Here is a 25251-nt window from a genome sequence, read left to right on the forward strand (position 1 = left end):
AGTAGGACTTCAACGTGCCCCAGAGGGTTTGTGGAGCACGGGAGGAACAGATCACTGGGATACTGAGGTCCTTGAACCTGCTTGGCCGTGGCTGGGCCTGCTTTGAAAACGGTGCTTTTGTCTCTCGGGCTCTTCTCAGGCCAGGAGGCAGCACACAGGACCGCTGGAGTCTTGCGGGGTCTCAGGGGCCGGGCTCGTCCCCAGCACTGCACCCCTTGCAGCAGCCTCCTGTGAGCCCTGCCAGGACAGCCGGACTGTGGCTGGGCTCCCTGAAGCAGCCCCACCGAGGTCCTCGGATGGGCACAGAGGCCACTCGCTAGGCCTGAGTCTTATCCCAGCTTAATGGGCCGTTCCCAAAAGCGAGTGTCTGGGAGTTTTTACAGACCCGCCTCACACATGGCGCATCCCCCTCGATGGCTCAGAGCCCCTCTGCAGCGGCATGTGTCGGTGATCGTGTGTGGATGTGGTCCCTCGAGTCGAGTGGGCTCACTCGAGGTGTGGGACGCGGAGCAGGTGGCCGATGAGGCTGCCTCCTGCTGGTCGGCTGAAAGGGACTGGCCCCGTGTTCCCAGTGGAGGAGATGCCAGCGAGACTGCCAGCTCTGCCCACCGTCCTGTCACCAGACCCTCCTCCCTGTGTCCTCTCGGGCCCAGGTTGACAGGCACAGGCTGTGCCCCCTCGTCTCTTCAGGCAGCTCCACGGAGACCCCTTTGGGGTCTCGTCCAAAGTGGTCTCTGCCTTCAGGAAGCAGCATTGGGCCTTGGCTTTGTTTCTAAACCAGAGTTCCATGTTGTGGTCTCCCCACCTCCCAGCTCCTCCAGGGTTGCTGCCTCTCCGAAGTCTTTAAAAGAGGCAGTGATCCCATGCGAGGGTGGTCAGATTCCCCTGAGAGAGTCGCACACCCAGGCGCGCAAGGACCCGAGCAGATTCCTCAGGCGGGCGAGTGCCGGCACGTCCATCCGGCTGCAAGAGGAGGAACCCGGCAGGCCCCTGCACCACTGGGCGTCCCCTCTGCTTCCTGGTGTGTCGGTGTCCACGTGGGGCTCACATTCCCGTCACCTCCCTCAGCCCAGGGCCTGGGCTCTTCCGTGGATTGCGGGGCCTAGGAAGTCCTCGATGGCATTTTGGTGTCAGGCGCACAAGTCGTAAGTACTTTTCCCATTCTGTGGTTGTCTCTTCACTTTTTAGGTCGTGTCCTTAAAGCATAAAAGTTTTAACGTTGAAGTTTTATTCATTTAATTCAGCTGCTTGTGCTAGTGGTGATCCATCTAAGAAATCGTTGCTTAGTCCAAGGTCATGAAGATTTACTCTGATGTTTTCCTCTAAGCGTTTTATAGTTTCGGCTCTAACGGTGAGGTCCTGACCGGTTGAAGTCCTGATCCATTTTTGAGTTGAGTCCTGCATGTGGCGTGAGGCTGGGCTCCAGGTCCATCCCGCCGCCCAAGGCGGTCCGTGTACCCAGCCCTGCCTGCTAGTGAGAAAGCCAATGGAAATGAGCAGCAAAGCGTTTAAGGTGTTTGGAGCCAGTTTATTTTCTCCCAAGAGCGCACGAGGCAAGAAGCTTTTTCACAGATTCCTTGCTGACACATGGGAGAATTTTTTTGTTAAGTTTATGGAAGAGAAATAATACTTGTAATGCATAACTAATTAGCCCATGTTAGCGATACAGAAACTAATGTAATTAAACATGCTGCTGGGTGTGTTCCCCTCTGAGGCTGGCGTACACAAAGGGCTTTTTTGTTGTTTTTTACATAAAGGGGAAAAAAGCCAAGACTATGTTCACTTTCCCTTACTCCCTCCACCGCTGAAGGTGCAAGAAGGTACACTGCAGTTAAACAGCCAAACGGCGGCGCATGCGTAAAACAGCTTCTGCCAAATTGTTCGGAGAGCATAAAGTGAAACCTGCAAACACCCGTCCCCACTGAGCGCGGGTGGGCGGCTCTCGGAGCAGGTTCCTCCGGAGAGCCTTGGAGGGTCTGATCCTAGGAGGGGGCTGCAGATGAGGAACATGGACGAGCTACGTGAGACGGAATCTGGTGCTGAGTTTATACCGAACGAGCAAAGCTCTGGGCTGTGCTCCGCCGGCAGGGCAAGGGCAGGACTCTGACTCCCGGTTTCCAGACGCAGGTGTGTGAGGTGCTGGCGGGGCCGGTGGGGAATGCGCCTTTGCAATGGTGGCACCTGGCCCCAGGGGCCTGTGATGTACCTACCTCTCGCCCCTCTGCTAGGGCCAGGGTGGATGAAACCAGCCTCAAGAATCTAGGGCCCTGACTGAGCCCAGCAGATAACAGTACTTGCCACTGTGCAGAACAGGGGACTACTGTCCTTCTGAATTGCTGTCCCCTGAAAATGCCCAGGGAGCCTATGGGCATTTTCTCTTTTCAGATGGGTAATCTGAGGCTCAGAGAGGTTAGCCCCCCTGCCCAGGGTCACACAGCGGGGTTAGGAATTGAAGCCAGCCTGTCTGACTCCAAACCTGTGTTTGGTGGCCGTGCCATGATGAGCCACCAGCACAGTGTCTTAGGACAGCAAGGGAAAGTCAACAACAGTGGAAAGTTGTGGAAGGAGACGCTAGTTTGAGCTGGAAGCCGAGCAGGAGGAACCAGGTTGAAGCAGCTTGACTCCAGGGCGGGAGTCCTGGGGTGCTCTGAGGCTCACCTCCCATGGGTGGCATTGGGGTGATGGTCCCCACCTGCCCCCCAGAGAGCTCTGAAGACCACATCACACTAGGAGCTTTGTTCGTGGCCAAGCGCACAGCATGGGCACCAAGTCGGTGCTTGCCTGTCCCCAGCTGGTGCCCTCAAGGTCACATCCAAGCTGCCCCGACTGCAGAGAGAAGCCCCTTCCTCTGGCTTCTGCTGCCTCTAGAAGAGTCGGGGAATAAACTGCAGTGAAGAGCGTACAGTGTTGTTCTGTGTGATTAAATGGAATGTAAAATGCTCTTCGGCCCTGAGAGGTTTAAGCCTCGCTGCCAGGAATGGCTGTAACACACAAGGGTAAAATGAAATAGTGGAGAAATAAACACAGATGGTAAAGGTGGGTGAAGAGGCCTGAACACAGAGAGCATTCCCTGCATTGCACAAGGACAGGTGGAATTCCACTGTGAGCTTCCTGGCAACCAAAGAAAAGAGGGAAATAGATCACTTAGAAGATTCACATTATGCAAAGGACTAACGAGCCCTTTGCTCAGAAGAAGCTTTTTCTGAGAGATCCGAGGTGAGCTTCGCCTGCACTTGACTGCATAGCCGAAGAAGCAGCAGCAGCTCTGGTTTGCAACTTGCTGCCTGGTGACAGCCTCCTGCATGTCAGCTTCTCATTTTTGTTAAATTTCACCAGGGCCTCATCCTAATCGGGGTTGCTAAGCCCTTTTTGCAGTTCCGGGGCTTGGCTGGGCAGCGCTGGCTGCTGCCTGGAGATCGTCTCCCCAGGCCGGCCCTTCTCAAGGGCTGCCAAGTCCGCGGGGAAGTGCTGGTTTTTCTTGGCTGAAGGCGGCTCTGCCTGGAGAGCTGACTGTTGTCACCAGCTGCCCAGGGCGGGGCAGTCCGTTCTCCCTCCCTCTGAAGTGCTTAAAGCTGACCTCTCAACCCAACAAATTTCCCCACGGGGTATTTTTACATTAGATGCTTTTTATATGAAGGAATGAATATGACTTTGTGATGGGGTCTGGTGTTTTCCTATAAACTGGGCTTCGAGCCTGGAATACTTTGTCACTAGATTTTAAGAAGAAGTTACAGAGGAAAGGAGAAGGGAGGGGACACCCAACCAGCTGTTGTACTTGGGAACGTCACTTCTTGGCCACTCCTGGGCCCGAGGGCAGCACCCCTGGCCCCTGGCCTGCTGCACGGCGAGCCTGTTGAAGACTCACTTTCCTTCTGGGTTTTGGGGCCCCGTGGAAAACGGTTCACTTAAGGCACGGGGCTGCTTCCCTCTCCCATCTCAGCCTTGGCGGCCTGGGCGGCCCAGAAGGCAGGAGGGCCTTACTCTGCTTTTATGGGCACTCGGCCTGGGAAGCGTGGTGGGAAGATTAAGCCTGGGTCTACCAGGCTCCTCGAGGGCCTCTCGGGAAGACGTGTCGTTCTTCCTCCAGGACGCTGGTGGTGTCGGGTCCCTCTGAGTCCAGGGCACAAGCCTGCAGCTCAGGCAGCGACCCAGGAGGGCTCACAGCGCTCACAGGCCACCCCGCCGGAGCTCGGAGTCAGTGGTGGCCCCAGCGGGACTCGGCAGTGGCGAGCTTGGCCCGCACCAGGTTCTTGGGACACCGGGGCACCTGCCCTCCTGGTCGCCGCTGCTTCCTTCTGGAAGGGACGAGGACATGTCCTCACAGCCCGATCAGGGACTCCTGAGGCTTCCCAGGCCTGTGTCCCTCGCCCGGCCCCAAGTCTTGCTGTGCCCCAACAGTCCACTTCGTGCCACCCTGGATTGTGCTGAAGCCGCTTCTGCTGGGCGCAGGGACCCGAGTCTCAGCGGACAGTGAACGCTCTGAAACTTTCACATGACAAGAGGCCGGGCCGGACAAACCCGTGTGTCCATGGGTTGCCTGTGGGCGCCTCCTGCAGCGTCCCGCCAGCAACGTGGGTGCTGGCACCGAACACGCGGCCGGCGCACCGCCCCGCTTCCTGAGGCTGGTGAGCGAGTGCAGTGCGAGTCCCGGCGACCTTTCCTCTCTCATCTTTATTTCATTTCTTTCCGACATCTTCTGTCACGGCAGGGACACATTTCTAGGACTTGAGAACCGTTCGCACAACCCCCCCCCCCCCCCCCCCCGCCTCTGCCAGTGGTGCCCACGCGATGGGCTGGCACCTTCTTGGAAGTGCCCGGGGCTTGAGGGCAGCACTCAGGCCCTGCCTGTCCCTCCCTGGCTCGAGCCGGAGGGAGCCCTCGGGGTCCTGGCTGCGCAGGCCTCCTGGACGTACCCCAACTGCGCGAGCAAGAGCAGACGGAGAGCGCCCGGGCAGCTGGGCCACGGCCCCGAGAGGGCGTCCACACGGCACCTCGGTGTCCTGTCCCCAGGATTGGCCTGGGAGGTACAAGGAGGGTGTGGACTTTTGAGTGACCGGTGCCAGGGACCACGTAGCAAAGGCTCTGTTTGGGGGAACAGGCGGTGTTTCTTACTTGACACGAAAAGCATCGTAAAAATGACTTTTGCATCAATACGAAAACCAGCAGTGCCTCTGCTCCCTCTGGGCCATGGCCGTCCGGTGGCAAAGTGCAATTCAGAGAGAAGGTAGGGACCGTGCCCACGCGGGGAGGATGGTTTTCTCTTTGTGCCTGTCACTTGCTGGCTTGTCCAGCACCGTAATCCCCCGACAGGCGGGTGCGTCTGGGAACAGCAACACGGGGAGGGGCGAGCGGGAGGTTCGCTTAAGTGGAGCACTTCGCCCCCCCCCCCCAACAGTCTATCGAAAGCCCGAGGAAATGGACGGACTGGCATAGGGTGTCGGGCAAACCCCACGCACGGCAGGGTGCCTTCTAGGGAACATGCCTGGTGTGGGAGCTCTGGTTGACACTCACTCACTTTCCTTGGCTTTTGTCCCGTTGGACGCAGTCTCAGGGCTGGCCCCTCGCTGTGGTCATACTTAAAAGGGACAGAACGGTGTCCCCGCTCTGACCAAGGCTGTGGGTGGTGACTGGGCCTGGGAAGCCTTGATCCTGCGCAGCTGTGGTCACGGCTCTTGTCCTCCGCCGCTCAGAGGTGGGCACAGCCGGTCTCTTTCCAGGGGGCCACGGGGAAGCAGGCCCTCCTGAGCCGGCACCCAGCGGTCCCTTCCGTGTCTCCACAAGCCCTGCCGGCCCGAGGCCCCAGGGACCAGGCATGGAGCACTGGGAACGCTTGCCAGAGAAGCCACCATGACGCTGCTTCCTGTGAGGCCCGTCGAGCGTGTGACGGTGAGTCTGGCGTTGACCCTTTTAGGGGCCAGTGTTAGAGGCCAAGGTGGCATTTCCTAGATCGGGTTTCCTGTCGGCCAGGCCACGGGTGCGTGTTGGGTCACACACGGGGCTCTGTGAGGAGGACCGTGTGTCCCTGAGTCTGGCTTGGAGCGTGGGGACAGCACACACACAGGTCACTGCCCCGTGGAGCCTTGGACTTGCTTGGGTGCTCCCCTCTGGTCACCAGCCCCGGGGACTCTGGAGGGGCCCTGATCCTCGTCTCAGCCTGGAAGGTACCAAGGAGGGCGGGGTTTTCCCTGGTGCCACAGGGTCACCCTGGACGACTTAGCACCAATGGCATTCACCTTTCAGGCCACAAAATCCAGAGAGACCTGGGAGGGGGGTGCTGCCTAGGCCACGGGTCTCGGTTGTGTGTGGTTGTTAGATGAGGTCGCTGCAGTCAAAGGGGAACTTCAAGACCTGCCTTAGCCCACTCCGGTGAGGCCACCTGTCTCTCCTTAGACAAGACTGGTCCCAGGGATGGGCTGACATTGTTCATGTCTCTTTCCAGTGTCCAAGGTTTGTTAAGTTGAACCGACCCGACAGGGAGGTGTGGGAGTGAGGGGTGGGTTTGGGGTGCGTACTCTGGTGTCAGTCCTGAGTTCGAGTCCTGACTCCGCCGTGCACTATGTGAGCTTGGACAGGTTAATCTCAGCTCTCAGTCCACGTTGCCTGGTTGGCGAAACAGAACAGCACCTGGGCGTAGGTCATGTGGAGGGTGCAAGGAACTGCCTGTGACCGTCCTTCTAAATAATCGTGGCACCTGGTGGACAATATAAGGGACTGGTGATTTACTGTCCCTCAGTCCCCAAAACTTGATTTCCGAGTCCATAGGTGATTTTATTGCCACGATAACAGTATTGAAAACCAATTAAGGAAAAATGGCTGACGGCCGTGCTGCCGGGCCCCGACTCACTGTCCCGCAACTTCAGGCCGATCTCAGGATTTCCCCAGCGTCCAGGCGCGGCCTGGGGCAGTCGGGTCTGGGGCACGCGGAGGAGGGCTGTCCCAGGAGACGTCTAGATTCGGGGGTTCTCGGCTGCAGACGAGGCTGAGCCGAGGGCGGGTGTTCTTGGTGGTCTTTACAGCGGCCCCATCTCTGCTCACGACTTTATGAGACCTGGGCCCTGGCATTGAGAATCGTGTGGGTTAAGGGCTGTGGGCTGGAACAGAGTGGCAGCCGCCCCCAGGGAGATCGGCCCAGGCTGCCACGGCTGACCTCACAGCCGCTCGTGGCACCCTTTGCTGCTGACCAGCCAGCCCGGCTGTGAAAGGGAGTCCCCAGAGTTCTCGCGGGTGCTCACCTGGGAGCGCCCCCCTTTTTTCCTAGAGAGGTTCATGCTTTTCTAACTTTAGTCTTGGGCAAAGTCCTCAGACCTGGGGGTCGACCTGCCTGTGGCTCTTCCATCCTGTCCTCCCTCCTCTGTTGCGCAAGGGTACCCACGTGCGGCCGGGCCTTGGGGAAACACAGGATACATAGTACGTCTTACCCAAAAATGGGCAGAGCCCTGCGTCCTGGGCCGCTTACTGCGGAAATGCCTTCCGAGGCACAGTGTTCGGTGACGTCCCGTCGTTGATGTTTCAGGCCCGGCAAATAGGCCGAGTCTCTGCTCACACAGGTAACGGTGATCACCCGGCCTTTGGGGCCAGGCAGCCGTGGCCCTGGCTCCGGGGAGCGCCAGGCAGAGTTCGGCTGGTTGGACAGAGACGGGTGCCTCGAGCCTCCTGTCCCGCCAGCTCTTTGTCCGGCTGGTTCCTGAGCTACCGGGGGGTGGGGGGGGACCGCCCCACAGCCTCTCACTGGAGGGTCGTGACTCAGTGAGATGCAGGTTTTATTTAAGAAGCTAATCTATTTATCACGGCGTTCCTATGGCCGTTTCTGTAACCAAACCTCCAGCTGACTTTGCAGAGAACACCGAACTCAAGCTGAGCAGTAGCTTAAAACCAGGCTCCCCCGTGGGCACTCGGTGGTGGTCCAGGCCAGAGGTCTGAGAGTGGGCGTCATCTGGGGAAGGGGGAGAGAGGGGAACACTGTTTCAAAAGGCCGCGTCAGAATCTTGAAACTTCTGATGGCCTTGGACAAAGGCCCCCACCCCTGGGACGTGGCAGCCTCACCTGTTGTCTGGGAAGGAGAACAGGGCTCTCGCCTGCCCGTGACAGTGAAGCCGGGCACTGGGCCACCCACAGCCCAGGGGCCAGCTGCGGGGCTGCTGCAGCACGGGCGCTGGTCCGTCCTGTCTGCTGTTTGGCGTCATGAGGCTCAGCGTGGGCACGTCTGTTAGCTTCGCCGCACGGCCAATCACTCTAAAACTTAGGGACTTGCAGGCAGCTTTGACCTTGGCTGCAGCTGGACAGTTTGAGGTGGCCCCAGCCACAGGTGTGGCCTCTCACCCCATGGTCCTTCATCCCAGGTCGTTCACGGCACGGTGGTCTCAGATCTCAGCAAGGCCCAGCCTTCCATGTGACGCGGCGTCACTTAGTCTACACGTGACCTTGGTCAGCACAAATTACAAGGCCAGCCCACTTCCTGGCCTTGCCAGGGGGATGCAGATTCCACCTCTTGGCAGGGGGAGCGTCGAAGTCACACTGGGAGGGGCTCAGATGGCAGGGAGGTGGGTGTCCATGAGTCAGAGGCTCTGGGCTGTGAAGGGGGTGAGTGCAAACCAAGACACCCACCGCAGAGCCCGGCCCCACTCTTCTCTCTCCTGCCCAGCAGAGTGGAATGGGGGCCCCCTGGTCGCAGGCCCCCACCCCTGCCACAGCAGGTCCCGGAGCAGCTGCTGGCCGTGGCCTACTCCTGGGTTTGTGGGCATTTGCTTCCTTCCCCTGGGTGTCCCTGCCTGTCTGCACTCACACAGTTCTGTAATGTGAGGACAATGACCTTCGTGCCCCTTTGTCCATTACAAGAGGGGCTTGGGCTCAGGCAAGCATGGCAGGAAGATTTCCACTAGCCGTGCAGGGTGGCTTTCTGGAGCACTGGGGTCAGTAAGGACTCTGAGGCCCCCAGTCCTGGCTTAAGAAAGAGTGCTGGGATCCATTGGTGATGTCTGCCCTGAGTGCAGAAATAGAAAAGTGGTTGTGTGTTTGCACTGTGAGGTAGGAAGAGGGAAAACCATCGGGAGGATATCAGGTAAAGACTCGAAAGGAGAGGGAACCCGAGAAGAATTGGGTTCTCCGCTCTGGGGGAGCACACACCTGTACGTTAGTGAGATTGCAAAACCAAACGACTGCCCCAGAGGCGTGACGGGGAGGGGGATGCTGGTGACTTCCCACCTCTGCGACGCTGGGCGAGGAGGTGGGTGCAGCTCTGGGAGAGCCTCCCAGAAACACCCAGGGAAAGCACATTAGCCAAATGGAAAGGCGGGTGGCAGCGTAGAAACAGAGCCAACATTCCCAATAGCAGTTGCATTTTTTTTTTAAACCTTAAAATAGTGCCACACTTAGCAACTTAGCTTTATTCCGAATCACTGCCTGGAAGCTGCTCCCAGAACCCCCGGCTCAGCGTCGGCTCCTATGGCCTTTCCTGTGAAAGGCGGAAGGGACAAGCTGGTGGCCTGCTGTCCCTGCAGCTGCGGGCACCCTCCCAGGTGCTCCCTTGCGGCACCGGGGCCGATCACTGTGACTTTGCTCACTTTCTGGGTCAGCCAACTGCAGAGCATTTGCTCCTGTTCAGATCCCACGTCTGACGGTTGAGAACAGTTCTATAGCGTGATTAAACATGTTTGCAAAGCAGGGGGGCATCTCTTACCTTGACAACTCAAAGCCACCTCCGACCTCCTTCCCCGCAGAGTTCCACAGCCCTCACGCCAGGGTGGTAGACCCCTCCATGCAGCCACGTGTGCGAGTTGAATGCTGAATGTTGGGGGCGGGGGCTCATTTACGTCCCACTGTCCCATTTGGCCCCCAGCTTGGCCCAGCCGTGGTGTTCAGTTCTGTTTGTGGACCAAGCCTCTGAGATGCACCCTTATCGGACCTTTGCTCTGTCTGGCCTCGTAAAAATTGTCACTGAGCCCAGCCACTGAGCGTGGAGTCGGGCTGGATGCAGGAAGTGGCCGTTGAATCCGGAAGCAGGCTGTAGCGAAGGCAAAGCGTGTCTAAGGGTGCTGGGGTCTGTGGGGCATAAACGGGGCTGTCTTGGAGGTGGGAGAGGCATCCAGGCTGGAGGGGCCTCAGCTGCAGGTCTCATGGGCCCCTGCCCACTCCACCCTGTGCTCTAGGGTTGGTGTGTCTGTGTCTCCTCAGGACAGCTGGTGACATCACCTGGAGAATCCCAGCAACTGCCTACAGCCCACAGAGCTCCCTCCGTCTCACCTGCAAGGCCACTGTTCCCAGAGCGGGGGGACTTTTCCTGAATTGGGCTGGTCCTTTCTCCCCTGGTGGTCCCAGCTCGAGAGTGCCACCTGTGGGGACTTCCTGGGGTATGTGACCGGCTTCTGTCAGGAACGGGGGGTGACCCCAGGCACATGTCTGTCTGTACATGTGACTGTCACCCGGAGCTCCTGGCTCACCCAGCACTGGTATCTCGAGGCTGCTGCGGTGTCTGGATACTTTCATAAAATCTAGTCGATTGTAAAAAGAGGCCAGAGCCAGCCTTTACCTACTATGTCAGAAGAGATCATTGCAGCTGCTTTGCTTTGGGGTAAAATCCTGAAATCCTGAAAGCAACAAAATCCTGCCCATGGGGCAGTTTGGTTCTTGAGCTACAGGCAACAGAAACAAATTCAAATCTTCTTTTTTTTTTTTTCCAATGGCCAGTTCTGTTGGAAGGATGTCAGCTTCACTCTCAGTGTCCAAGTGGAGTGCAAAGTGGGTCTCAGAAACCCCGCGAGTCAGCTTTATGCAGCAGGATCAGTCTGGTTCCTTCTCAGTGACTCTGCTCAGGGCAGCACATGCCATTTGCCCTGCGCGGTCCTGAGCGACTCCCTAAAATGCATCTGGTGCTGTTTCCCAGCTCTGGTGGCATCACGTCAAAGCTGGGTGTCCTCCCTGGAGGTGGGTGCCCACCCGCTTTGGATCTGTGAGGCCTCTGGACTTGGTGTTCGCAGGATGGCTGGTTGCTGTCAACAAACTCCAGCGTCCGGGCCTGGTGTTGTCTTTGTTTCCCACTGAGCAGCTCTGATTTCACAGTTATTTATTGCAGCTGCACCTCTAAGCAGTACCAGGCCCAGGGGGGACGTCACACTGGCCCCAAGCTGGTGCACAGTGCGTGGCCCCCCCGTGGAGGGCGGCCGAAAGCAGCCGTCATGGACGCCGGGGGAGCCGGCAGAGCGTTTTGCAGAGCTGACGCCGGGCAGGCTTTCAGCAGTAAGGCACGGACCGCGCGGCCGTGGCGTGTCCAGCTGCAGCCGCGGTTGTCTGGAAGCAGACAGGGCGAGTTCGTGGTGGGAGAGCGTAGAAAGGAAGGATAATGGGTGGTGAGTAGCAGACTCCGGGACCTGTCAGCAAGTGTCTGCTCACACTGCGAGGCAGGCGGGGACACTGAGGAGCTCTCATGGTCACATGTCGTCACATGAGGCCACCTTAAGCTCCACCTCCTAGACTGTGGGGTGGGAATGGCAGCAGCAGAGCGGGGTTCTTGTCAGTCTTGGGGTTTGTGTGCGCAGAACAGCCTTTAGCAGTGTCCCGTACTTGGGAGCCAGCGCTTTTTATCATAAACCCCACTGTTTTTAAACATCGTACCTTGGGCTGGCTTCTCGGAAATTCCCGACTAGAGGACATAGACCAACACCACCCCCGGCCCCGGGCCTGGGGGTCAGCTCCTGAGTTCATGGCGTTTCCTGTGGTCCCTTAAGGGGTCATGTTGCATCTTAATGGATGTGAGTCTTACTCTGTGATGTGGCATCATAATGTATCACATCCTAGTGCGTTACATCCTAGTGCGTTATATCCTAGTATATTACATCCTAATGTGTTACATCCTAGTGTATTATCCTAAAGTATTACATCCTAATATATTTAAAATTGTTCAGATTTAACCCAACTCCGAAGTGTACTTCTGGGACTGGGGAGAACATGTAAGGTGGTCCCTTCTTTCTAGAAGCAAACCTTGGCAGTGTTTCAGCTAAGCCTTTCCCTTGTCCTCAGTGCTGGTGGCCCCCGTGGCCCCAAGCTGGGCTCCTTGTACCTCACGCAGGACGCCCGAGAATCTCGCCCCCACCCAGCCATCTCCGTGCAGCTTCCTTGCCCAGCACATGGACCTCCTGGCAGCAGGGTCCCTTCCCTGCCTTGCCATAAAGGACTTGCAGCCAGGAGGAGCCTCAGGCCGCATGGCCAGGTAGCTGGAGGGTGTCTTAGACCAGCCCTAGCTGCATTCTGCATGCCCAGCCCAAAGCGGGAGGGCAGAGGCTGGGTTTAGTTTCACCGGAAAGAAAAGCAGCCAAAGTCGGGGAGGGAGCCAATCGCCAGGCAACCTGGAGTCTGTTACCTGGGTAACGGATCCATGCACGGGGGCTGTGTATGGACATCTTGTGACGATGGCCTCGCAGCCTCTCCAGACACATCTGTGGCTCTAAGATTCCCACCTGTGTCCAGCGTCATTTTCCTGAGTGGTTGCTTTTTAATTAATAACTTGGATTTCTTATCCTGATCATGTTCTCTGCCTATAACCATCCTCCCTGCATCCCTCACAGTCCAGCTGGGGTGTTCCTCACCCTGTGGGTCTTGCCCACTCCTCCAGGCCTGCCAGCCCCCCTGACCCAAGGAGGGCGTGGGAGGAGTCTGTTGAGGTTTGGCCGTTTCACTGTTTTCTAAGCATAAAGGAAGGAAGAGCCAAGGAAGCGGCTCTGTGCCTCAGTTTCCTCATCTGTTGACAGGGATGGCAGCGCTGTAGCATATCTTGAGGGTGACTCGAGGGAGCGCACAACTTCCCATACACAATCCCTGCTTCCCCACGTCCCTCTCCGCAGGGTCAGGTGGAGGGGACTCTCCAGGGGTCCTGCCTGAAGACAGCATCCTTGGCCCCTGGGGGACCCTCTCCCAGGCCGATTGTGGCCTCCTCTCGGGAAGGACTGCTGGTTAGGCCAACAGGAGCGTGAGCAGAGGGCTGGCCGGCCCTCCAGCAAACAGCAGCCCCCCACTTTCCTTGCCCACCTTGTGGGTCATGGGCTGGTGAGGACATGGGGGCTGCCCTCTGCCCCCTTCCCACCTGCCCTGCCCTGTTCGGTGCAGAAGGCTGGTGGGGTTTGGGCTCACGCAGACACCTTGCTTTGGGGACGTGGGTCCTGGGGGGGCTGCCGGAGCAGCTGGGGACCTGAGCTGTGGTGTCCGAGCATCAGGGCCTCAGCTGCTGGTCACAGGCTGTGATTCCTTCCAGTCCCCGCCTGGGCTGGAACAGAGCCCTGCACAGCTCTGGGTCCCCCCAAGGGGATCCATGCCCCCGGCTCCCCCAGCCTGTCCTGAGGCCAGGACAAAAGCCTTTTCTGTGCTGTGGTCAAAGAGCCAATTGTGCCGAGCTGCGGCAGCTGTGGGTGCGAGCCGCATCCGCGGTGCAGCGGGGTGGGCTCCTGGGCCGTCCCTCAGACCTGGTGTGGACGCAAATCCTGCTGCCCACCACAGCCTGGGGCTCACGGGATGAGGACTCCCACGTGTCTGGGGCCCCAGCTGGCCCCACCAAGTGGCCACTTGAGGGACTGCCAAGAGCCCTAAGTTTGGGGACTGAAGGTGGCGGCCACAGAGCTGAGTTTGGCCTGCACGGAGGTCCTGGGGCCTGGGAACATCTCACCTGCCCGGCCAGCGGGAGAGGACAAGCTAACTCTGAGAGGAGGGAGACAGGTGGCCTGCGCTGTCCAGCCACAGAGAAGGGGGCAGTGGGCTCCTGCAGCCGGGGCTGCGGTGCCGGCCAGAGCAGTGTCGCAGGCACGTGGGAGTGTACCTGGACAACTGAAAGCCTAAAATGCCCTGGAAGCTGTCTTGTTTCGATTTTTAACCCGATGCTAAAGATTTCTGATTTAACGAGAAAGCAGATGTTGCCCCTGCCTGGCTCCCTGGTGGTGTGGTCCCCTCTGCGGCCTGGGTGGTGGTTCTCTGGTGTCGGAGGGGTGAGTCATGGCAAGGTGGTGATGATTTGGTGCCCAGGCAGGTGGTCAGGAGGGGCTGCAGCTCCAAGACCTCCCCAGCGACAGATTTGGCGATTTTTGTTGGAGAAAATGCTGCTTCTCTGACTCTGAGATTGTCAGGGCCTTCCAGCTTCGCTGCACAGAATGGCTCATCCTGGGCTTGACGGGGCGTGAGCCTGCGGGGCGTGGCCATGTGGCAGAGGGCAGGTTAAGGCATCACCACCGCCCACCCTGCTGAACATCTAGAAGCTACCGTGTTGGTCTGGTTGGAGATTCTGTGCCTGGACCTGCAGGGAGAGTCGTCCCTGCCTCACCCCCAGCATGGGCCCCCTCTGCCCTCACTGCTCTCCTTTGACCTTGTTGGCAGCACCAGGACATCCGTCAGAATTAACCTGGTGGCTCGGACTAGTCTAGGCAGCCACTGGCTCTGCAGTCCTCTGAGACACCTGCCCTGACCTGGTCCTGTGCTGGGTGGGCCCAGCTCACTCTGGCCTTGGTGCCCGACGGGCTTCGGCCTCGGCTGCGGTCTGCCGGCAGGCGAGGGGGCGGCGCTGTGCGGGTGGGGGCTCCTCACCGTGGCAACGGCCCTGCTGGAGCCGCTGCAGGCAGAGGCCGGGCTCATCCCTGCTCTGCTGCCTGCTGCCTTTGGCGGTGATGGCCGGGGCTGTTGGCCCTCCCCAGGGTGGGTCGCGGGCCGCCTGCCCACCGTGCCCTCCCTCCCTCTGCACAGGTATCCGCCCCCAGATCATGAACGGCCCCCTGCACCCCCGCCCCTTGGTGGCACTGCTGGACGGCCGCGACTGCACCGTGGAGATGCCGATCCTGAAGGACCTGGCCACCGTGGCCTTCTGTGACGCCCAGTCCACTCAGGAGATCCACGAGAAGGTGGGCCTGCCCTGTCCAGCTGGGGGCCACTTTGTCCTTGCGGGGGGTGGGTCCCTCATCAGGCCACCCCCTACCCCAGTTAGGTCACTGGAGTCACCAGCTGGCCCCACAACAGCCATGTCTCCAGCTTGTCGTTTTCCTACCGAAATCCTGTGCTTGAGGTTCCAGGGTGACCCTGGGTGGCGCCAGTGGGCCGTGCGGAGCGGGGCGCTGACCCTGTGCTCTGCTGCCCGACGCAGGTGTTAAACGAGGCCGTGGGTGCCATGATGTACCACACCATCACCCTCACCAGGGAGGACCTGGAGAAGTTCAAGGCCCTGAGAGTGATCGTGCGGATAGGCAGCGGCTACGACAACGTGGACATCAAGGCCGCGGGCGAGCTGGGTGAGTGTGTGGCCAGCGCCGGGCCTCGTCAGGTGGGCTTGGTAGGGAGGGAGCCAGAGCGGGGACCACGGAGCGGCCACATCCGGCTGCAGAGGGGTCTGAGAAGGACCTCGTCAGCCCCGTCTCCACGTACCACATGCCGTGTGCTTTGGGACAACCCAAAGCAAAGTGAGCCGATGGGCTCTTTGCCTGAAGCAGCCACATGTCCCCTGAACTGCCACTGTTGGGTGCGCAGCTCTGGGGTTTCCTCCAGTCCTGGGATGGGGCCCCCCTCCCAAGGGTTCCCGTCTACACAGGAACCTGGGCCTCATCCTCGGGGAGAGAGGCCCCAGCAGAACCTGACCCGGTTCGGGCCAAAGCAGGTGCCCAGCCATGTTGATGGCAGAGGTTTCAAAAGAAGCAGAGGCAGCGGATGAGAACCTGCAAGTGGGGGGGTGAAGGCTGCTTCTTGCACCCCTGGCCACAAGCACCCAAGGGGGCCATGGTGTGGTGGCCTCTCCGTCCCAGCGCCTGGTGTGGGCTCGATATGCACTGTTTGCAGAGGCACAAGGAGCCTGGCGTCTAGGACCTTGGGAGAGGCCCAGGAAGGTCACTGTATTTGCTCTGTGCTTGAAATAAGCCGCCCCTGCACGTCGGCCTGGGAGCTGTACTCTGCCTCATGAGCACTGAGGTGCCCCTGCTTCTAAGGGATCCCTTAGAATAATGACCAGGCACCCGGGCCCAGTGGGCGGAACAGCAGCCGGGCCTTGGTATGGCCCTTCCTGGGGTCTTTCCCCCCGGTGGGCCCTGGCACTCCAGCGATAGGCCAGGTTGTGTGACCCGTGCACAGCCGAGGCCCAGGTCTGAACCTGAACGCTGCAGGCATCTGACAGTTCTGCCCACGGACACCGCCTGCCACGTTCTCGGCCGAGCGACCCCAGTGGGCTCCCGCTTTTTCTCCACGGTCCCAGCCTGGGGCTCTGCGTGGAGGGCAGGGGGTTTCTTGTAGTTGTTAGTCCCTCGTGTGCGTTCGGGGAACAGGTGAGTCTGGGGTGTGAGCGGGGCAGGCAGCCAGCCTGTCGGTGGCCCTCGGCATCTGGGTGCAGTTGGGTGGGGCTGCCCCACAGGCGAATCCCAGAGAAGTCACGACTCGGTCGTTTGTCCGTGCATTGCACGGAAGCGTCTCGGAAGGAGAAAGGGTCGAATCGATTCCAGGTCCTCACGGGGTCTAGGGCAGTGGCAGCTTTAGGAGCGCGGCCGTCACCCTCCGCTGTGCCCGGCCGACTTGTTCCCAACGCACTTTGCTCCCGGCCCCAGTGTCACTCTGAGCCCCTCTTTGTTGCAGCAGAGAAACTCGGGGGGATGTGAGTCTTCAGAAGCGTGTTTAATATAAACTGAAATTTTCCATTTTTCCCTGGCACCAACAAGGATATTTTTGTTTGAAAACAAATGTTCTTTGTGCTCTTAGTAGAGCTGAAATCCCAAGTTTGAACAGCGGAGAACATGATCGCATGTGCCCAGGGGTTCTCAAAGCCGTTTCCTCCTCGCACCTGCTTGCTCCCCACCCCCTGTATGTGTCCCTCAGCACAGCGACCCCAGCCCAGGTGTTAACGCCAAACAGCCGCTTCTTCCCAGTAGGCGGGCAGGTCCTCGGAGGTGAAACTTTATTTCTCCAGCTGCAGAAGAGCCTCAGGTAGACTGTGGGGGCCAGAAGGAAACCAGGCCCTCAAACTCCTGGGACTGGTGAGGAGAGCCAGGTGGGGAGGTTGTGTGCCCAGAGTCCTGAGGCCCACAGAAGACAGCCAGGGCTGAGAAATGCAGTTTTTTTGGTGTATTTTGGAGGTTTTGTTTTGGTTTTGTTTTTTGTTTGTCTGAGATAAGGTCTCACTCTTTTGCCCAGGCTCACTGCAGGCTTGAACTCCTGCGCTCAAGCAATCCTCCTGCTTCAGCCTCCCTAGTAGTTGGGACTACAGGCACATGCCGCCACACCCAGCTAAATTTTTTTTTTTTTTAAGAGATAGGGTCTCACTATGTTGCCCAGGCTGGTCTCAACTCTTAGCCTCACACAAACACCCTCTCCTTGACCTCCCAAGGTGCTGAAATTATAAGCATGAGCCACCTCTCCCCTCCAGGAACTATAGCTTTGAAAAGCATAGAAGGGCTGTGAGTGTTGGCATTTTCATTGGTCCCGGTCCCATCTGATAAGGGAGCTGCTTGGAAGACATCTGCTGGGCCCTTTCGAAGGGCCCTTTTCGAATGTGGAGTCTGGAGAAGGAAAACGAGCCTCTGTCTCCAAGTGCATTTGGCCCAGAGAGCTTCAGTAACAAAGGCTGAGACAGGCAGGCGGCTGCAGGCACGCCCTCCTCCTGATGGAAGGGCCTGGAGGACAGGGCCCTCTGTGTTCCAGGAGGCGGCACACTCTGGGGCCACAAGACTCAGAGCTGGCAGCCCCTGGATGAGAAGCCAGGGTGAGGCTCTGTCTTACCTGCCGCCCTCCCCGGGGACCTGGAAGCAGGGTAGGGAGGGAGGTGGCTGCAGGCCTGGAGAGCCAGGAGTCCAAGCGCCCTCAGGCTGTTCCAACTTGTCCACCCAGTTTATCACCAGTGGTGCTTTCAAAGGGACTGCAGTGAAGAATCACAGCACCGACGGGAGAGGAAAGGCAGCTCAGCTCTTGGGGCCATGTTTGTGGGGACAGAGGCTCCCATGAGGCTGGCAGTCTTGGCCCGTGGGCATGAGAACCATACTTCACGGGCACTCAGAGGATTCTCTGTAGTAGTGGAGAAAGGTTTTCGCTTCAGACGGTGATGAGGGCTACGGAGTCTCCCGGCAGAGGCACCACGGCCGCCAGGGCAGGCAGGTTCCTGGTCCCCAGCAGTGCCTGACTCTCTCCCACTCGGTGCACTCTGGTTCTCTTGGCACCAAAGCCAAGAAGCTAAATGACCGAGTTCTGCTGTGAAGACCAAGCAGATATCCTGCCTCAGTCTCCCTCTGTGCGCCCACCCCCACCTGGTGCCGTTACCACGCAGGGACCTGCAGGGGCTCACGCTGGGCTGCGGGCGGCCGGGCCAAGGCAGTAGCATCCTGGCCAGCGGCTGTGTCTGTGCAGAGGCCCTGAGGTCCCGTCCTACTGCCGGACCTTGGCCCTCGGAGGAATGAAAATCGTCCTGACTGCCAAGGATTTTCCTAAACATCGCACCAGCCTCTGTCGCTAGTCACATGGCACGTGATCAATCCCAGAATTCCGTGCTGAGTTTCAGATAAACCGGGCCCCGCTGTGCAGGGTTACTGACTCCACTCGTGCGAGAGGTGGTCAGCCTTGATCGCGGTCAAACACTTGGTCCCTTGCAGGGGTCTGTGGCCCAGAGGAGCCCTTGTCAGCCAGGTGGGGTGGCAGAATGTGACCTGCTCGTGGCGGCTTTGCCCTCTGAGCTGCGTGTCCTGCTGAGGGGTCACTCATCAAGGACCTCAGGGCAGCCCTTGTGAGGCACCCCTGCCCCCGACTAGAGGGGGGCTCCTCTGCACGGTAGGTCCTGTTTCCTATGCAGGGGAGCCACCACTCCGTGTGCTTTCTGTCCCCACCCCCAGTCCTGCAAAGAGAAGGTGGAGTCCGGCTGCCTTGCCTGTCCCTTGCGGGGAGAGCTGCTTCCTAGGGGTCCCAAACCTGGGGTCAGAGAGAGCCATTTGACCTGGGCCCCTCCTCAGAACTTCTTGGCTGGCTTCTGTGTCCCCACGCCCACCCATGGGCCCGTTCCCAGAGAGGCCTCTCTGCTACATCCCAGCCCTGGCCACAGTGGGTGCCTGGGGCTCAGCCCCAAAGCTCCTTGGACGAGCGGGGGGCATCCTGGCCACTCTGTCCTTCCAGCCAGAGCAGGGTGCCGATCAGGGACCACAGGATAACTGTGCGGCTGGATCCAGACATCAGGTCCGTCCTTGGGAGTGAAGGGTTTTGTTTTTTTTTTAACTTGATAATAACATGATTTTTTGCATTAAACTCTTAATACCCTGTAAAAAGCCATTCTCCCTGCCAGCCCCACAAGGACCCTGGGTGCTTTGGGCCTCAGTGGGGTCTACTTTAAGGAGTCTGTGGTCTTCTGGCCCCCCACTGCAGCACTGCCAGCGTGGGTCCCAGACCTCCACTAGTTTCCTGCTGCTCTGGGACATCCTTTAGGACTTGGTGCCGACCTGGGAGGAAGCTGCTCACGCCCAGTCTCAGAGCAGCGGGAGTGGAGCTGGTCGTGAGCGAGTCCTGGACTGACAGTGCCCGCTGGGGCTGGACGTGGGGACCAAAGGCTCCCGCACATCAGCCAAGGGGCCTGCTGACCGCTGGCAGAGCCCTGTGGCCCCCGGGTGCTGAAGCAGGCCTCTCCTGGGGCCACACAGCCAGTAGTGACAAACCTTGCCTCGCCCAGGCGCCCTGGGTGTCCCCGGAGAACTTGGGGCTCTCTCACCTCGGGCCTTGCCCTCGTCCCTGCAGGGATCGCCGTGTGCAACATCCCGTCCGCCGCCGTGGAGGAGACGGCCGACTCCACCATCTGCCACATCCTCAACCTGTACCGGCGGAACACGTGGCTGTACCAGGCGCTGCGGGAGGGCACGCGGGTACAGAGCGTGGAGCAGATCCGCGAGGTGGCCTCGGGAGCAGCCCGCATCCGCGGGGAGACGCTGGGCCTCATTGGCTTCGGTACGTGCGGGGCTGGCGCGGGGCCCTCCGGAGAGGCAGACTTGCCCAGCAGGCCTGTGCCAAGCTGCAGGGCTGGGAGGTTGGGATCAAGACCGATCAGGGAACTGGCCCCAGAGGTGAGATCTGGGCTGGTTCTGGAAGGATGGGGCTGTGTTGCTGTTGGGCTGCCGGGAGGGGCTGTGTGCCCTGTGGGGTTCTGGCGGCCTTGTAGGAGAGAGGAGGCCCAGCTCCCCAAGGCCTTTGAGTGCCACGTTGGGGTGGCATAGCGAGGCCATCGGCTTGGAAAGCTCACCCTAGAGTGGGGCAGGAAAAGGCCTTCCTGGACCCACTGTTGCCTGTGGAGACACACGGGCAGGGTTCCACAAGAGGGTGAGCCGCGACGGGAAGCAGCCTGGCCCCACAGGCAGCTGGCCCTGCCCTCCCAGCCCCAGTCCATGCCGTGTACCGGAGGCAGCCCCGGCTTGTTGCCACTGCACCTCACCCTGTCACTTACTGGCTCTGTGACCTTGTGGGAATCACTGGACTTCTCATGCTTCAGTTTCCCAACCTTTGAATAGGAAACGGCGGGTAGGGAATACACAGCCTCTTGGGACTCGGAGCATGAGAGCACGTGGGGCAGGTAGTTTGGTTTGGGCTTCCAGAAGACTCCCCAACCCATCACTTGGGTTTTCCAGATCGCCGAGAGCCACGATGCTTTTGGTTCCGCTGGCCCCACTGGGCACCTGGAAGCAGCCTGCATGGGGACGAGGTTGCTGGGTGCTTCCAGGGGTGCACGTCCTCCCCTCACTCACAGGGCGTGGTCGCCAAGCGCTGGCCCAGCCTGACACCGGGGCTGCGTGGTGCTCCCACACTCGGGAAGCTGCTCTGTTCTCAAAGGACCCCATCATATTTCAATTTTTCTTAAGTGGGTGCCACAAAATGTCTTTGTGAGCAACGTAGATACAGGGTGTGGCCACTGCAGCGCCCACTGTGCTTCCTGCCGCTCCTGGAGATGGTTCGTCTCCTTCATCTTCAGGCTTCAGACAGTCCCTGGTCAGGTTGCCAAGCCGGGGAGTGGCCGAGAGCGGCCCCACTGCGAGGCAGGAGCCTCACTGGCACAGCGCCCGTGTCAGGGGCTGCTGGCTCCAGGAACTTATCACGAGGGTCATCTCTTTGGCTGGGCCCTCGTCACCCGACTTTGGAGGACTCTCAGGATGTCAAGGCCAACCCCCTGCGTCGGCCGCTTTCCCAAGACTGTAAGCTAACCACTGCCACAGTCTTCCTGGGCGCCAACACACACATTGTCGTTGTCTCTGCTGCTACCTTTGCAAGTCTCTGCATAGCCTTCCAGAACTGTAGCGGTGGGACGGGAGGGGGCGTGGTTGCAGGCAGCCGAGGCGCTGCACGGCCGCCCCGCTAGGGGCTGGCGACCTTCCCTGGCCTCTGGGCCCAGCTCAGGCTGTTGGGGCAGGCGGGCACAGAACCAGTGCTGCCGGCCAGCGCTCCTCTTCTACGGGGACTGGGTTTTGATTAAGTCCCAAGTAACAGAATGGAGTCATTAGGTATTTAGTCAGAAAATCTCGTGGCTAAAGTAGAAGCCAGTGGAAAGATTGGGATCTGCGAATTCATGGAAGACTCCACCACTGAGAACAATGCCTGTCCGGTCAGCACTGTTGCACTCAAACCGGGCTCGGCTCCGGGCTGCTCTTCCACAGGCCCTTGAGGCCCCGGATCTGCGGGGGGCGGGGGGACGTTCCCAGGTGAAAGTGTGTCAGGAGGGTGACGGAAGCCACAGAATGGGGCGAAGGAGGGTGCTGATCCTGGCGCATGCTGGGGTCGTCAGTGCCGTGCTTCCTGTACGGCAGGGGGATCTGTTAGTCCAGCCACACCCCATCCCAGTACTGCCTGCTCTCTGCCCCTCGACGCAGGCATGGCTGGAGTTCCATGGGGTGACACTGAAGAGGGATGATCTGATGGGACTTCCCCCCCCACTGGTGGCCCTGCAGCTGGCCCTCATGGTTGAGCAGCTTATTAAGCCTTGGCCTCTAGACCATGGCAGTTGTCTGAGTTGTGCCTTTGGTTAGGTGGAGCTTCAGCAGGAGGGCAAAACAGCTACCAGCAAGTTCCGCTCAAAGGCGGGCTTCCTGCCTGGCAATGTCCGTCTTCCCCTCTTCCTTTCTCCTTTCCCTGCCTGTGCCGGGAACCATGGCTTTACATAAACAGTCATTCTGTGATCTCCCCAGCAGAGCCCAGTCAGGCATCACTTGAGCCATTTTGTTTACAAAACGCTGACGACTGCTGTGGGAAGCAGATGCTGTTGGGGGGGGGGGGGGCATGTGTGGGTTTGTGAAATGACAGCCACTGGGGTGTTGGGACACCTGCTTGTCCTGGGAGGTGACATGGGTGGTAACTTGCTGGAGGCCCAGACTGGATGCTGGAGACGGGCGAGAAGCTCCCCCAGCCGGGCAGGTCCAAGCCTGAGGGACACACAGCTCTGCCTCCCAGCCAAAAAGTGATTTCACGCAGCCGGGTTGTGCTCGGGCCGGACCGCAGGGGTCAGTTTTAATCATCTTACCCTTGCACGAGCAAACCCCACAGTAAACAGGATAGCGAGCTCAGGCTCGCTCGAGAAGCAGCGGGGGCAGCGAGCTGGGCCAGGCCGTGGACGCGCTCACCTGGACACTCTGTTTCCGCACAGGTCGCACGGGGCAGGCGGTCGCTGTTCGAGCCAAGGCCTTTGGATTCAGCGTCATATTTTATGACCCCTACTTGCAGGATGGGATAGAGCGGTCCCTGGGCGTGCAGAGGGTCTACACCCTGCAGGACTTGCTGTATCAGAGTGACTGCGTCTCCTTGCACTGCAATCTCAATGAACACAACCACCACCTCATCAATGACTTTACTATAAAGCAGGTAATTTGAAAACAGACGCCCTCAGACCCTGGAAGCTTCTGTTGAAAGGTGGCAGCCGCTGCTGTGGGCACAAGAAGGGATGGGAGATGGTTCGTGGACATGCTGGTGAGTGGGGATGAGAGTCCCTCGGACAAACCCTCCACAGGCTGAGCCAGCCCAGACAGAGGGACAGGAGCTGGCCGAGCACCCAGCTGGCTTCCCTCCCAGGTGACCCGGCACAGCTGCAACCTTCCCAGCTTCTTGCCTTCTCGGGATCAGCAGAAACTGAGCCCTGGCCTCCAGCTACCCCCTCTCCTCAAACCGCAGCACACGCGCTAAGCAGCCAGACCAGCAAGACCCCTGGTTTGCAGCTGTCTTCTCGAACCTCGGCATAGGAGCCTCGCACGGCAGGAGCACACGTGTAACTGGCTTTTCTTCCCTTCCACAGATGAGGCAAGGAGCGTTCCTCGTGAACGCTGCCCGCGGAGGCCTGGTGGACGAGAAAGCCTTAGCCCAGGCCCTCAAGGAGGGCAGGATACGAGGGGCAGCCCTCGACGTGCACGAATCGGAGCCCTTTAGGTAGGTGTGGCCAGACTGCGCTAGCCGGGAGCCTGCAGGCTCCACTGCACACCTGCCCCCGCGCTTGGAAATCAGGCAGTTTCCCAAACAGGTCCCTGGGAAGGAAGCTCTGGAGACATTTGGAGTCTGTTCTTCAAGGATTATGCTGTGTTCTCACTAATTGCAAAAGGGCCAGAAGTTCCCCAAAAGTCATCAGAAAAAGTAGAGGCAGAAAAATGATGGTGGTGGTTTCGGTCTATAGACTAACAGGCTTCACCTGTACCCCAGGAGTGTCTGGTTAGACCAGGGCAAGCCCCAGGAGAATTGGGTTTTTTCCTGTTTGATCCAATTATCCCCAACACTGTTCTTACAGAAGAGTTTTGATAATTATGTTCAAAAACTCCCAACCTTTATAAAATACGATCCAAAATGTCCCTCCGTCATATTTATGTAGCTGCTACTCTACGTGGCCGAGAGTTCCCTTCGATGGGTCGGGCAGGGGGTGTATTCCACTCTTCCCAATTACTGTGCTTTTCTACGTCAGCTTTGCTCAGGGTCCGCTGAAGGATGCGCCAAACCTCATCTGCACTCCGCACACAGCCTGGTATAGTGAGCAGGCGTCGCTAGAGATGAGGGAGGCCGCTGCCACAGAGATCCGCCGGGCAATCACAGGTGAGCCCGAGTCTGTCGCCAGCCTGGCCCGCTGAGGGGAAGGCTCGGCTCCACGGTGGAGCTGCCTCTGACCCTGCCGGTAACAGGTGGCTCTGTGTAGGCAGAATTCACTTTTAAGGTCAAACTAATTAAATTTTGTGCGAGTCACACCCTGTTGGTGTAAGTCCTGAACTGAATTTCTGAGCGGGAACCAGCCCCCTTCAGTCCCAGCCAGTGTGCCTTGTACACGGCGGAGGCAGGAGGAGGTGCCAGCGGAAGCCCAGTGCTGAAGAGCTCCAAGGCTTGGGCCCTGGACATCTCACCTTCTGTGAAACTAGAGGGGCCAGCACTCTCAGTACAGAGAAAGAGACTTGACTTCAGGCTTCTCTCCATACAAATATTTTAGCGTATTTCCCCCCAGGAGCAGCTGAGGATAATAGTGACATCACTGTGACCTTTAAAAGCATGATTAATTTGAATCATTTACTCCAGGTCGTATCCCAGAAAGCTTAAGAAACTGTGTGAACAAGGAGTTCTTTGTCACGTCAGCCCCGTGGTCAGTAATAGACCAGCAGGCGATCCATCCCGAGCTCAACGGTGCCGCGTACAGGTGAGAAGAGGAACCGGGTTGTCTCAGCCAGAGCCTCGCTCCCCTGGGGAGAGGGGACTTTGGGGCACCTGGGCACGAAGGAAACATCAGCCTTGTCAGTGGGATTCATGGATTCTGTTCTTTCGGTTCTTCTGATGGCTTAGTTCCAAGAAACAAATAAGACTTCTTAAAACTGGTAGCCAGAAATTTCTATTTTTAAAAGGAGGTGGGGATAGTTCCCAGATGTGACTGGCCACAGGGAGCTGGGAATTGCCCCTCTTTCTGAAGCCATTTGAAAACAGAGGGTTTCTAGTAGTAAAAAAGATACAGATGAGATCCTTCAGGGGGAAGGTTAGTTAGTCACTGTTAGTGATTTTATCTTCTAATTTGAATTGTCCAAGGGAAGCATTCTGCTCAGTGAATGGTACAGTCAACTAAGGATAATACCCTTGTCCACATACTAAGAAGGATAAAAGGTGTGACAGTGGCGATGTTAGGGAGTGCAGAATGGGGTGGGTAGAGACGGGACCCCATCAAGGGAGCAGTGGTTTTGATTTGTGGTATTTCCCGTGGTTCTCCACCCTCCTGACACCATTACTGCTGGGATCCAGGAAATACGTAGATCCTTCATGCATAAAGGAGAAAAGCTGCAGCCTCGACTCCAAGAAGAA

At 58.7% G+C, this 25251-nt stretch overlaps 1 protein-coding gene across 5 annotated transcripts in view; it reads left to right on the forward strand.

Annotated features, from left to right (window-relative positions):
- Window positions 1-25251, forward strand: part of CTBP2 (C-terminal binding protein 2) — a 155874-nt gene that overhangs the window by 127586 nt on the left and 3037 nt on the right. For all 5 annotated transcript variants that reach the window (XM_012655357.1, XM_012655356.1, XM_012655358.1 and 2 more), the window contains 7 exons: window positions 14713-14867; window positions 15107-15251; window positions 19705-19911; window positions 22589-22803; window positions 23231-23361; window positions 23885-24012; window positions 24484-24601. In XM_012655357.1, the coding sequence (XP_012510811.1) occupies window positions 14713-14867; window positions 15107-15251; window positions 19705-19911; window positions 22589-22803; window positions 23231-23361; window positions 23885-24012; window positions 24484-24601 (1099 nt within the window). The remainder of the gene's footprint in view (window positions 1-14712; window positions 14868-15106; window positions 15252-19704; window positions 19912-22588; window positions 22804-23230; window positions 23362-23884; window positions 24013-24483; window positions 24602-25251) is intronic.

Source organism: Propithecus coquereli, unplaced genomic scaffold, assembly GCF_000956105.1.
Source record: "Propithecus coquereli isolate 6110/MARCELLA unplaced genomic scaffold, Pcoq_1.0 Scaffold473, whole genome shotgun sequence".
Lineage (NCBI taxonomy): Eukaryota > Metazoa > Chordata > Mammalia > Primates > Indriidae > Propithecus > Propithecus coquereli.